The 13,008-nt window shown below is 47.9% G+C and overlaps 1 protein-coding gene across 1 annotated transcript in view; it reads left to right on the top strand.

The window, feature by feature from the left end:
• Positions 1-13,008, top strand: part of LOC124595467 (rootletin) — a 252,703-nt gene that overhangs the window by 67,671 nt on the left and 172,024 nt on the right. The window contains exon 10 of the mRNA XM_047134220.1: positions 4,179-4,315. Within this exon, the coding sequence (XP_046990176.1) occupies positions 4,179-4,315 (137 nt within the window). The remainder of the gene's footprint in view (positions 1-4,178; positions 4,316-13,008) is intronic.

The following is a 13,008-nucleotide window of genomic DNA, read 5'->3' as shown; positions in this document are numbered from 1 at the left end:
TGGCCCCCAATGCCGCTTCTCGATGTAAGTCACAGGCTCCGCCCAGCCAAATCGAAGGGTACGTGCGCAAAGTGTCGATATCAAACTGGCACCAACTGGCAGTTATGTACTCATGGCTCACTAGTATCCAACCCCAATCCCCCCATCACAATGAAATTTTTGCCTCCTTTAACATACTGAATGCTTTCTTTCACCTTATTAAACATTTTATTTTCAATCTCTTTATCATCTGCAGATCTATTGGGCATATATAGTTGTACTACTGTGATGGTTTGTGGCTTTATGTCTATCTTGACTATGATAATATACCTAAAAACAAAGATGATGTGACTTACCAAACGAAAGCGCTGGCACGTCGATAGACACACAAACATACACACAAAATTCAAGCTTTTGCAACAAACTGTTGCCTCATCAGGAAAGAGGGAAGGAGAGGGAAAGACGAAAGGATGCTTTTGCCTTTACAAATGTCTGCTTGTGTCTGTGTATGTGCGGATGGATATGAGTGTGTGTGCGAGTGTATACCTGTCCTTTTTCCCCCTAAGGTAAGTCTTTCCGCTCCCGGGATTGGAATGACTCCTTATCCTCTCCCTTAAAACCCACATCCTTTCGTCTTTCCCTCTCCTTTCCTCTTTCCTGATGAGGCAACAGTTTGTTGCAAAAGCTTGAATTTTGTGTGTATGTTTGTGTTTGTTTGTGTGTCTATCGACGTGCCAGTGCTTTCATTTGGTAAGTCACATCATCTTTGTTTTTAGGTATATTTTTCCCATGTGGAATGTTTCCCTCTATTAATTCATATGACTATGATAATACTTTCACTGCGCAGTTTATGTAGTCCACTGACATTCCAATTTTCTTGTTTATTACACCTACTCCAGCAGTGCTCCTGTCTACTGTTATATTGACAACCTTGTACTCATTTAACCAGAAATCGTCTCCTTCCTGCTAGTGTACTTTAGTAACTACCACTATATCTAACTTCAATATACCCCTTTCTCCTTTTGATTCCTTTTACCTATGTGCTAAAACAAAAGAGCTAACATTCCACACCCTAACCTGTAGATTGCAAGATTTTTTTTTTCTGATACTAACAGCCTCTTGAGTGAGGACTATTTTACCTCCTGAATATTTTACCCAGGACGATATGGTCATCATTAAACCATACAGTAGACTGTATGTCCTCAGGAATTACAACTGCTGTAGTTTCCCCTTGCTTTCAGCCATCGCCAGTAGTAACACAGCAAGGCAATATTGGCTAATATTATATTTATTTACTACACAGTTCTGAACTCATGCACGGTGATGGTCAGAGGAGTGTCAGAGTCCACTTTGTGGATACTTTGCCATTCATCTCTCCAGTTGTATTTTTCATTACATTATCTGCTTTGGGCTGCAGCTTCAAGCAAAATGGTTCCCAGTGGTTGTAGCTGACATTCTCCTGTGGTAACTGTGTCGCCAACAGTAACTACTCATGTATATCTACAACTACATCACTATTCTGCAAGCCAACTGATTGTGTACCAGAAGGTACTTCTGGTACCACTATCTGAACCCCCCTTCCCTGTTTCATTGGAATGGTGTACGGGAATAATGATTGTTGGTAAGCCTCTTTATTAACTGTAATTTCGTGAATTTTCTTGTTGTGGTCATTTCGTGATGTGTATGTGGGAGGAAGGAATATGTTGTCCGTCTCTAGGAAAATATTATCTCGAAATTTCCATAGTAAAGCTCTCCATGATGCACAACATCTCTCTTGTAGCATCTGCAATGCTCTCAGGGCCAGTTTTTGTTTGATCTCTCTCTCTCTCTCTCTCTCTCTCTCTCTCTCTCTTTCTCTTTCTCTTTCATCAGTCTTACCTGGTAAGAGTTCCAGACTGATAAACAGTACTCATGAATTGGTCTAACAAGCACCTTGTATGACATTTCTGTAATTTCTTCCTATGAATCTGTCTTGCTGTTTCCAGCAATTTGTCATTAGTACTGTAATAGTACAATAGTGTAGTGGCTTTCTTTTCCTATGTATGCACAATATGTTACTTTATTTGCATTCAGGCTCAACTGCCAATCCCTGCACCTTTGACCAATCCTCTAGGTCCTTCTGCAAATCATTAATGTCCTCTGATGTTGCTACCTTCTTATAGACAATCACAATATCTGTGAACAGCTTTCAACACATTGTGGTAGATCATTTATATACATTGGTAAACAGTAATGGTCCTATCGCACTTCCTTGGGTACTTGCCAAATTACCTTAACACCTGTTCTGTTAAGAGTGACACATCGAATTCTGTCTGCAAGAAAGTCATGAATCCAGTCACAAATCTGGTCCCATATTCAGTAAGCTCATATTTGTTCAGTAAACAGCAGTGTGAGACTGTGTCTGATGCCTTCCTGATGTCGAGGAACATGACGTCAACCTGAGTGCCGATATCTACAGTGCTGTGGATCTCCTACAGGAACAGAGCAAGGTGAGTTTCACAAGATCTATGTTTGTGGAATCCCTGTTGATTTTTATAGAGGAGATTTTCATTCTCCAAAAACTTCATAAAACATTAGCATGAAAAGTGTTCCATAATTCTACCACAGACTGACATCAGAGATGCAGGCCTTAATTACTTGCATCTGTCCTGTGACCCTTCATGAAAAATGGGAACGACCTGCACTTTCTTTGATCACTAGGTACTCTCCATTGCTCCAGTGACCTACGGTAAATTGCTGCTGGAAGGGGAGCAAGTTCCTTCACGTAATCTGCGTCAAATATGATCAGTATCTCATACGGTGCTGATGCCTTTCCACTACAGAGCTATTGTAGTTGTTTTTCTATTTTGTTATCAATTACCTGAGTATCTGCTATTTCAGAGTTCTTAAGATGATTGAAAGGACTGCCATGAAACAATTTCAGAATACCAAATCCAGTGTTTCGGACTTCTCTTTCATTTTTCATTTCAGTGCCATCATGGTCACTGAGCATTTGAATAGATGATTTCGAACTGTCTACTGATTTTATGTAAGACCAAAACCTAGGGTTTCTTAATCGGATTATTTTTACATTCAAAGTCGTTAAATACTTCTCTCATTGCTCTCATTTTGCTCATTTTTACTTTGCTCATATTTTGTTTGTCAGCTAGGTTTTGATTTCTGTTGAATCTGTGATGAAGCTCGCTCTGTTTACATTGCAGTTTTCTAACTGACCTATTAAACTATGGTGGGTCTTTCTCATCCCTTTTGACGTAGCTTGGAACAGACTTGTCTAAGGCATATTGAATGATGGTTTTTAATTTTTTCTATTTGTACTCCACAACTTCATCCTCAGCATTAAATATTTGAAGTTGTCTACTCGGATACTCTGCAATTTGTACCCTCTCACTCATGCTAAGCAAAAAAGTGTTCCTACCTTTCTTAATATTCCTTGTAATACCCACAGTCACAGATGCTATAACAACATAATGATCACTAACTGCATAATGATCACTGATATCCTCCTCTACATAAAGTGATTTAAGAAGTTCAGGACTGTTTGTTGCTAGCAGGTCATCTGATTTGGTAGTTTAAGCGTAATTATAAATGCTTCTGCTGTCCAGAAATGGACAATGAGCAGGGTCATATAATTGTCAGATGTTAAGTTGGAGATCGTGTTTCCATGCAGGAAACCTGTCTTAGACCATTCAAACCAACACTGAAGCAATCCTGTTACAATACTTGCCCCAACTACCTATTTTGGGGTATTGTAGATGAAAACTGAAAGAATGTGTATCTGCAACAACTAGTCATATGTCTGTGCGTGCATTCCATCTTAATACATGGCACCAAACAGACTGTTTACACTAGCAACACGTATTTCCGTGTTGCTGAATTTGATTTACGCCATGACTCTCAGTTCCACCTTAATTTGCAAGATGGTTTACATAACAATCAAATGAAATTCTTTGACAATATCTGATTTTGTAATGTTCTCCACCATAATTCAAACTACATTTTTACAAATAGCAGCGTGTTTAAATTGTAACATGTCATGTTTTCATAAACTGGTTTATTGTTTCCAATAATACAGAAAGGAGATATTTTGCTTATTTTTTGCATTTTAAACTATGTTTTGAAATTATTTTTGCAAAGAATAGCCAGTTAACATTACATGAGAATTTCGTAACACATACAACATATAATTTTATCTGTTTCAGTTGGACACCATGAATAGTGACTACGATAAACTGCAGAAATCCCATGTAAGACTACAGAAAATGTGCAACAGTCTTGAAGATGAAAAACTCTTCTTACAAAGTGAACTAGACAGGATTACAAAGGATTCAGAAATTAGGTCAGTATAGGGCATCTTCTGTCACAGTACTTGATACTTCATTAAACTAAAACATGCTGATATTTTTTATTATCTTAGTATTCAGAAAGCAAGCTGTCAGTGTGAAGTGGACTCTCCATTCACAATATTGCAGAAACGTAAGATGGTAATAGAAAGTACAGATGAAATGCAGACAGTGATATAATACAGCCGCCCACGCCCCCCTGCGGGTTCGGGGGTAAGAATAGGCCCGCGGTAGTCCTGCCTGTCGTAAGAGGCGACTAAAAGGAGTCTCAAACGTTTCGGCCTTATGTGATGGTCCCCTCTCGGGTTTGACCTCCATCTATCTAAATTATTCCGAAGAGCGAGCCAATTGGGGAAGGGCACCTTACGTGGTGCATTGTATCCTTCGTGCAATTAGACCTATAGCCGTCTTTCTCGTCGTTGCAATGGTGTCCCGCTCGTTTTCGATCTCTTGGGCGATTACCACGCTGCACTCTGCAGTGTTTCTTTTAACTGTGACGACGACCTTGGCCATTTTTGCACCTAAGATCCAGCACGGTAGCCAGTCCGTTGTGGTGGGGTCGCCATGTACCCTCTTGGTTGTAGCCCCCTGACAACACAGGGATCGCTCTACTGATGCCTGCGCCGTTCACTCCCCACGTATGCCAAGGAGTAGATGCCCATCTCCCTGGGGCATCAGGACTCCCGGCAATGGCCATCCTGCCAGGTGGCCTTTGCTGTGGCTGGGTGGCGCCCGTGGGGAGGGCCCTTGGTCGGAGTAGGTGGCATCAGGGCGGATGACCCGCAATGAAGCGTGGTACATCATCTATCGCTGGTGGGCCTCCACCAGCAGTCTCTAAGCGATCGAGGTCTAACCTCAACGTGAAGAAATTGGATCAGAGATCGTTTCCCTCCCTAGCTACTCCATGGGAGGAACGACTTGCTAAAGACGGCAGTGGAGAATATTCACCCCGGTACCTCGTGTGTACGCGGGTTGATGGAGAATCTTTCATGTCGACCAAGCCCCAGTTTTTTGTGGAGCATTTAGAGGACAAGTTCGGGGAGGTGGAGGGCCTGTCCAAGATGCGCTCTGGTTCTGTGCTCATCAAAACGGCATCCTCTGCCCAGTCACGGAGGTTGCTCAATTGTGACAAGTTGGGGGATGTTTCCGTTAGCATGACGCCGCATAAGAGTCTCAACATGGTCCAGGGTATTATATTCCACAGGGATCTTCTTCTGCAGTCCGACGATGAATTACGCGCCAACCTCGAACGACGAGGTGTTCACTTCGTCCGGCGCGTCCATCGGGGTCCGAGGGATAATCAGGTAGCCACCGGTGCCTTCATCTTGGCCTTTGAGGGTGATGTCTTACCCGAAAAGGTTAAGGTGATGGTTTACCGTTGTGATGTGAAACCATATATCCCTCCTCCGATGCGGTGTTTTAAATGCTGGAAGTTCGGGCACATGTCATCTCGCTGTACTTCCAGCATCACGTGTCGGGATTGCGGACGTCCTTCGCATCCTGATACTCCATGTGCTCCGCCTCCCATTTGTGTTAACTGTGGAGAACACCATTCCCCCTGCTCACCGGACTGTCGGATCTTCCAGAAGGAAAGGAAGATAATGGAATATAAGACCCTGGACCGCCTGACCTACACCGAGGCAAGGCGGAAATATGAGCGGCTACATCCCGTGCCCATGACATCCACCTATGCCGCTGCTGCACAAGCAGTCCGATCCTCTCCCGCGTCGTCACGTACTGCTGCCTCTCAGCTATGTCTCAATGCACCGGCCCCCTTGGTTGTTGGGGGCACTTCGCCCACTGTTGCTCCATCTACTCCAGGAGCAACACCACCCCAACCATCGGGGACATTCGTCCCCCCTTCTCAGCCGGAGAAGCGTAGGGCTTCTTCGGCCACTCCAGCCAGGAAGGGGTCCCTTGGGGCCCTCCCTTCCCAGGCTTTGCCCAGTGTCAAAGTGGACCCACGAAAAGTTCTGAAACAACAACCGGTCGCTGGTCATAGGGCTTCACGGTCGTCGTCCGTCCCTGAGACTGACCCAGTGGGGCCCTCCCAGCCAGACCCTCCCAAGGCACAGCGTGCGAAGCCGTTGAAGAAAAAGGCTCCCAAGCAACCTGACATTGTGGTGGCACCTGTCCCAACGCCACCCTCAAACTCTGCGTCTGAGGACGAGGTGGAGATCCTGGCGTCCGCTGAGGACCTCGATCTCGCCAGTCCCTCCGGCGCCATGGAAAGCACTGGCGCAGGTGCTCACTTGGAGGCAGCAGGTGACCCAGCGGCGTAATCTGCCTTCCCAGTCCCGTCACGCCTTTCCCAGCCATGGACAACACCATCCTCCAGTGGAACTGCAGCAGTTTCTTCCACCATCTCGCTGAGCTCTGCCAACTTATCAGCCTTCACCCTTTCTTCTGCATTGCTCTCCAGGAAACTTGGTTTCCAGCAATGCGAACCCCCGCCCTCCGTGGCTATCAGGGTTATTACAAGAACCGAGCAGCTTATGAAAGGGTGTCTGGTGGCGTCTGCATATATGTTCTTCACACTCTGCACAGCGAGTCTGTCCCTCTCCAGACGCCTTTAGAGGCTGTCGCTGTACGCGTGTGGACGCCACAGGCTGTTACCGTCTGCAGTCTTTACATTCCACCGGATGGTGATGTCTCGCAGCATGTCCTGGCTGCACTGGTCGCCCAATTGCCGCCACCTTTCTTGCTATTGGGCGACTTCAACGCCCATAACCCTCTGTGGGGTGGGTCAGTGGCAACAGGTCGAGGCGCCATCGTTGAGCATTTATTGTCGCAGCTCGATCTCTCGCTGTTAAATGATGGTGCCTTCACACACTTCAGTGTGGCGCATGGCACCTACTCCGCCATTGACCTTTCAATCTGTAGCCATAGCCTCTTACCATCTGTCCAATGGAGTGTGCATGACGACCTGTGTGGTAGTGACCACTTTCCGATCTTTTTGTCACTACCACAGCGCCACTCTTCTGGGCGCCCTAGCAGATGGGCTCTGAATAAGGCTGACTGGCATTTGTTCTCCTCCACTGCCGCTTTTGAGCCTCTCTCTACCGATGACATTGATGCGGTGGTTCAATCGGTCACCACCGGCATCGTTACTGCCGCCGAATCTGCCATTCCCCATTCCTGTGGGTCCCCTCGGCGGAAGGCTGTGCCTTGGTGGTCGCCTGAGATCGCTGAAGCGATTAAAGATCGCCGGCGGGCGCTCCAGCGTCACAAGCGACATCCCTCCTTAGCGCACCTTATCGCCTTCAAACGGCTGCGTGCGCGGGCCCGCCTCCTTATCCGCCAAGGCAAGAAGGAGTGCTGGGAGCGGTATGTGTCCACCATTGGCCTCCATGTTACTCCCTCGCAGGTCTGGGCCAAGATTCGACGCGTCTACGGCTATCGGACCCCTGCCAGCGTCCCTGCGCTCTCACTGAATGGAGCCGTTTGTACCGACTCCGACGTCATTGCAAATCGCTTAGCAGAGCATTTTGCTACGAGTTCCGCTTCTGCGAATTACCCCCAGGCCTTCCGCTCCATTAAAGAGCGGCTGGAACGTCGGAGCCTTTCGTTTCGCAGCAACCACCCGGAATCTTACAATGCTCCATTCAGTGAGTGGGAATTTCGCAGTGCCCTAGCTGCTTGCCCTGATACCGCTCCTGGGCCAGATGGCATCCACTGTCAGATGCTGAAACACCTTTCAGTGGACTGCCAGCGGTGCCTTCTCGATCTTTACAACCGTCTTTGGGTCGAGGGGGAGTTTCCGTCGCAATGGCGGGAAGGCATTGTCATCCCCGTTTTGAAACCTGGAAAGAACCCTCTGGAGGTGGACAGCTACCGTCCCATTAGCCTCACCAACGTTCTTTGCAAGTTGCTTGAACGGATGGTGAGCCGGCGCTTGAATTGGGTACTGGAGTCTCGGGGCCTTCTGGCTCCATCTCAGGGTGGGTTCCGTAAAGGCCGCTCCGCCGCCGACAATCTGGTGAGCCTGGAGTCGGCCATCCGTACTGCCTTTTCCCGCCGTCAGCACCTGGTCGCTGTCTTTTTCGACATGCGGAAGGCGTACGATACGACGTGGCGTCATCACATTCTTTCCACGCTTCATGGATGGGGTCTTCGGGGTCCTCTGCCGATTTTTATCCGCAATTTTCTGTCGTGTCGTACCTTCCGCGTGCAAGTCGCGGCCTCGTATAGTTCCTCCCACGTCCAGGAGAACGGTGTGCCACAGGGCTCTGTTTTAAGTGTCTGTCTGTTTTTAATAGCCATTAACGGGCTTGCTGCGGCCGTGGGTAATTCTGTCTCTGCTTCCCTGTATGCTGACGACTTCTGCCTTTATTACAGCTCTACTGGCATTGCAGCTGTTGAACGTCAGCTACAGGGCGCTATCCGTAGGGCGCAGTCTTGGGCTGTAGCCCATGGGTTTCAGTTTTCGGCAGCCAAGACCCGCGTTATGCATTTCTGCCGGCGCCGAACAGTCCATCCTGAGCCGCGGCTTTATCTTGCCGACGAACTCCTTGCTGTGGTGGAGACCCACAGGTTTTTGGGGGTGGTTTTCGATGCCCGGTTGACTTGGCTGCCTCATATCCGGCAGCTCAAACAGACGTGTTGGCGGCATCTCAATGCACTCCGGTGTTTGAGTCACACCCGCTGGGGAGCCGACCGCTCTACCCTGCTACGGCTCTACCAGGCGTTAATCCAGTCCCGTCTGGATTATGGGTGCCTGGCATATGGTTCAGCATCCCCGTCTGCGTTGCGGGTGCTGGACCCAATTCTCCACAGCGGGATACGCCTTGCCACTGGTGCTTTCCGCACCAGCCCTGTGGACAGCTTACTCGTGGAGGCAGGTGTCCCTCCCCTGCGGTTCCGACGCCAACGTTTGCTGGCCGCTTATGCTGCCCATGTTCTCAGCTCGCCCGGGCATCCAAATTATCGTCTCCTGTTCCCGCGATCGGTCGTCCATCTGCCAGATCGTCGGCCCCGGTCTGGTTGTCCAGTAGCGGTCCGCGTCAAAGAGCTTCTCTCTGGGCTTCAGGTTTTCACTGTTCCACCTACTTTCCGGGCTACTTTGCATACACCCCCATGGTGTGTTCGTCGCCCTTGCCTTCGGCTGGACCTGGCACAGGGCCCGAAGGACTCAGTCCCTCCAGAGGCCTTCCGCCGCCGCTTTTATTCTCTCCTGGCCACGTATCAGGGCTCTGGTATTGTCTACACTGACGGTTCGATGGTTGCTGGTCGTGTCGGGTATGCGCTCACTCTAGGGGACCGTTCCGAACAACGTTCCTTGCAGGATGGCTGCAGCGTTTACACTGCTGAATTGGTCGCCATCTTTCGTGCCCTAGAGTATATCCGCTCCTGCTCAGGTGAGTCCTTCATTATCTGTAGCGATTCCCTGAGCGGTTTACGAGCTCTCGACCAGTGTTTCCCTCGTTCTCGTCTGGTGATGGCTATCCACGAGTCTCTGCATACTCTTGCCTGTTGCGGCCGCTCTGTGGTCTTTGTGTGGACCCCCGGTCATGTCGGTATCCCGGGTAACGAACATGTTGACCGCCTGGCGAAAGAGGCCACCAGCAAGCCATCTCTGGACCTTGGCCTCCCAGAGGCTGATTTGCGGGCAGTCTTCCGCCGCAAAATCTTGGCGCTATGGGACGAGGAATGGCGCGAACTGCCATTGTCCAATAAACTCCGTGCTGTCAAGGAGACGACGGCTGTGTGGCGGTCATCCCTGCGAGCCACTCGCAGGGAATCGGTAGTTCTTTGCCGGCTCCGCATTGGCCACTCCCGGCTGACACACAGTTATTTACTGCGCCGGGAGGACCCTCCTGTATGTCGCTGCGGGGCGGCTTTGACAGTGGCCCACATTCTGTTGGCCTGCCCCCTTTTAGCTGTGGTCAGGCAGACATTTGCGCTGCCTGATACGCTCCCTACCCTTTTAACAGACGACTCCACTATGGCTGACTTAGTTTTACGTTTTATTCGGGCAGGGGGATTTTATCATTTAATCTGAGTGTTTCTGTTTTATTTTATTGTTTTGTGTCGACTCTGGCCTTTGGCCTATGATTTTACACTGATTTTTTAATGTGTTTCTAAGTGGTTGGCTTTTCCTTTTTTATTTCTATGGTCGGCCAACCACCGTCCATCTCTATGTTGTTTTCGTTCGTTTTGTCTTGTCTTTGTCTCAGTCTCTCCTGTTCTGTATCGTCTGTGATCTCTTCTGTTCCTCGTTTTTGTTCTCTGTGGGTGTTCTATGTCTTTGGAAAAAGGGACCGATGACCATGGCAGTCTGGTCCCTTTAATCCCCCAAACCAACCAACCAACAGCCGCCCACGTTTTAGAGGAACAGTAGTAGGTCCACCAAGCATTGTGCTCATGGTGATAGCTGCATTGTAAAGACATGGCTCAGCTGTCCATATTGGATGGTGAGGGGAGTCCTCCTTTGCATCTGGTTCTGGGGCAGTAGGAGTGTGCGAGGGTGAGGGTATGGCGTAGGAAATCTGTCTGTAGAGGATTTGGTGTTAGTAACTGTCTGTGATGACCCTAGTGAGATCTTGAGTGTACTGGATAAGGGAAATCTCATTACTGAAAATGTACCCATGGGTGGTAGATTATATGGGAGTGATTTTTTGATCTGGAAGGGATGACAGCTATCTAAATGCAAGTTTTGTTGATTTACAGTAGATTTGATATGGATAAAGATATGGATGGAGCCATCAGAGAGGTGGAGGCCAACATCCAGGAAAGTGGCATTTGGGCTGAGAAGCACTATGTGTAGTGAATGGTAGAAAAGGTGTTTTGAGGCTGGGAAGGAATGAGGAGAAATTAATCAATTTGGACATAAACTGTGGCAATTTTCTACTTAAATAATGTTGAACTATAATCTGGCAATCAGGTGGGTAGGTAGCAGTCAAAGTTGCTCATCACCTGATATCATCCCTGAATGGAACAACTGAACCATTTTTTCACCAGGTCTTCAGGTACATATCTTTGTGCTCTGAAAAGAGGAACATTGTACCCATAATGCTTCCCACCCAGTCTGCACAATATTGTGGTCCTTGCTTATGCCAGTTTCACTCCCAGTCCTTTACCACATGAGCCATATCCCTGCAGAATACCTAGGAACAAGACCTGTCCCATATACCCACTCAACACATCTTACACCAAAGCCATTACATGCAGTCTGCAAAAAGCAGCCCTATTGTATATCAGCTCTGCTGCAATTTCTTGACAGCATTTTATTTAAACTCATCCACAAACAGTTGTCCACTTGAATGAATGGCCACCATAAAACTGTCACCAAGAATAGATGACTGACCATTGGAAGAACACACTGCTGAGCACAACACGTTCAATTTCGATGGCTGTTTCACAATCCATACCACCCGGATGCCACTTGTCCTGCACCCCCCGCCCCCCCACCCCCCACCCCACCCCCCAACACCAGCTACTCAGAACTATGTAGTTGGGAGTTACCCTTGCAACACAGCCTTTGTTCATGTAATCCTCCTGGCTACAGTCTCCTTCTCTAGCTCCCTGCCACATGCCCCACACATACCTCTCGCCTGACGCAGGACACAAGCTTCACTTATTCACTTATTTTGTGCCCGCACCCTCTTCTTCGCAGTCTCCGCTGCTTCTGTTGTCATACCATCCCATTTCAGTCCTCTAAGTCGTGCACCTTCTGTCTGGTTTATGTGCGTATTGACAACTCAGTGCCTCTACTGTTTGGTGAGTTGTTACCTTTACTTGTATATTATTTACATTCTCTTTGTGTTTCCCCTTGCCATAATAGGAAGCTAAATGCTTCTTCTCTGGATGCTGCAGTTAAAATGGGTTAAAGTGCTGAGGCCCCCCCATGAACCATGGACCTTGCCATTGGTGGGGAGGCTTGCGTGCCTCAGCAATACAGTTGGCCGTACCGTAGGTGCTACCACTACGGAGGGGTATCTGTTGAGAGGCCAGACAAACGTGTGGTTCCTGAAGAGGGGCAGCAGCCTTTTCAGTAGTTGCAGGGGCAACAGTGGATGATTGACTGTTCTGGCCTTGTAACACTAACCAAAACGGCCTTGCTGTGCTGGTGCTTTGAATGGCTGAAAGCAAGGGGAAACTACAGCTGTAATTTTTCCCGAGGGCATGCAGCTTTACTTTATGGTTAAGTGATGATGGCGTCCTCTTGGGTAAAATATTCTGGAGGTAAAATAGTCCCCCATACGTATCTCCGGGCGGGGACTACTCAAGAGGACGTTGTTATCAGGAGAAAGAAAACTGGCATTCTACAGATCGTAGCGTGGAATGTCAGATCCCTTAATCGGGCAGGTAGGTTAGAAAATTTAAAAAGGGAAATGGATAGGTTAAAGTTAGATATAGTGGGAATTAGTGAAGTTCGGTGGCAGGAGGAACAAGACTTTTGGTCAGGTGAATACAGTAGGTTTAATAATGAATAAAAAAAAATAGGTGTGCGGGTAAGCTACTACAAACAGCATAATGAATGCATTATTGAGACAATGTTGACTGGAATACTCTCTTTCAAATTCTAAAGGTGGCAGGGGTAAAATACAGAGAGCGAAAGGCTATTTACAATTTGTACAGAAAGCAGATGGCAGTTATAAAGAGTCAAGGGTCGTGAAAGGGAAGCAGTGGTTGGGAAGGGAGTGAGACAGGATTGAAGCCTCTCCCTGATGTTTTTCAATCTGTATAT

Source organism: Schistocerca americana, chromosome 2, assembly GCF_021461395.2.
Source record: "Schistocerca americana isolate TAMUIC-IGC-003095 chromosome 2, iqSchAmer2.1, whole genome shotgun sequence".
Lineage (NCBI taxonomy): Eukaryota > Metazoa > Arthropoda > Insecta > Orthoptera > Acrididae > Schistocerca > Schistocerca americana.
This window is presented reverse-complemented; position numbering and strand designations above follow the sequence as displayed.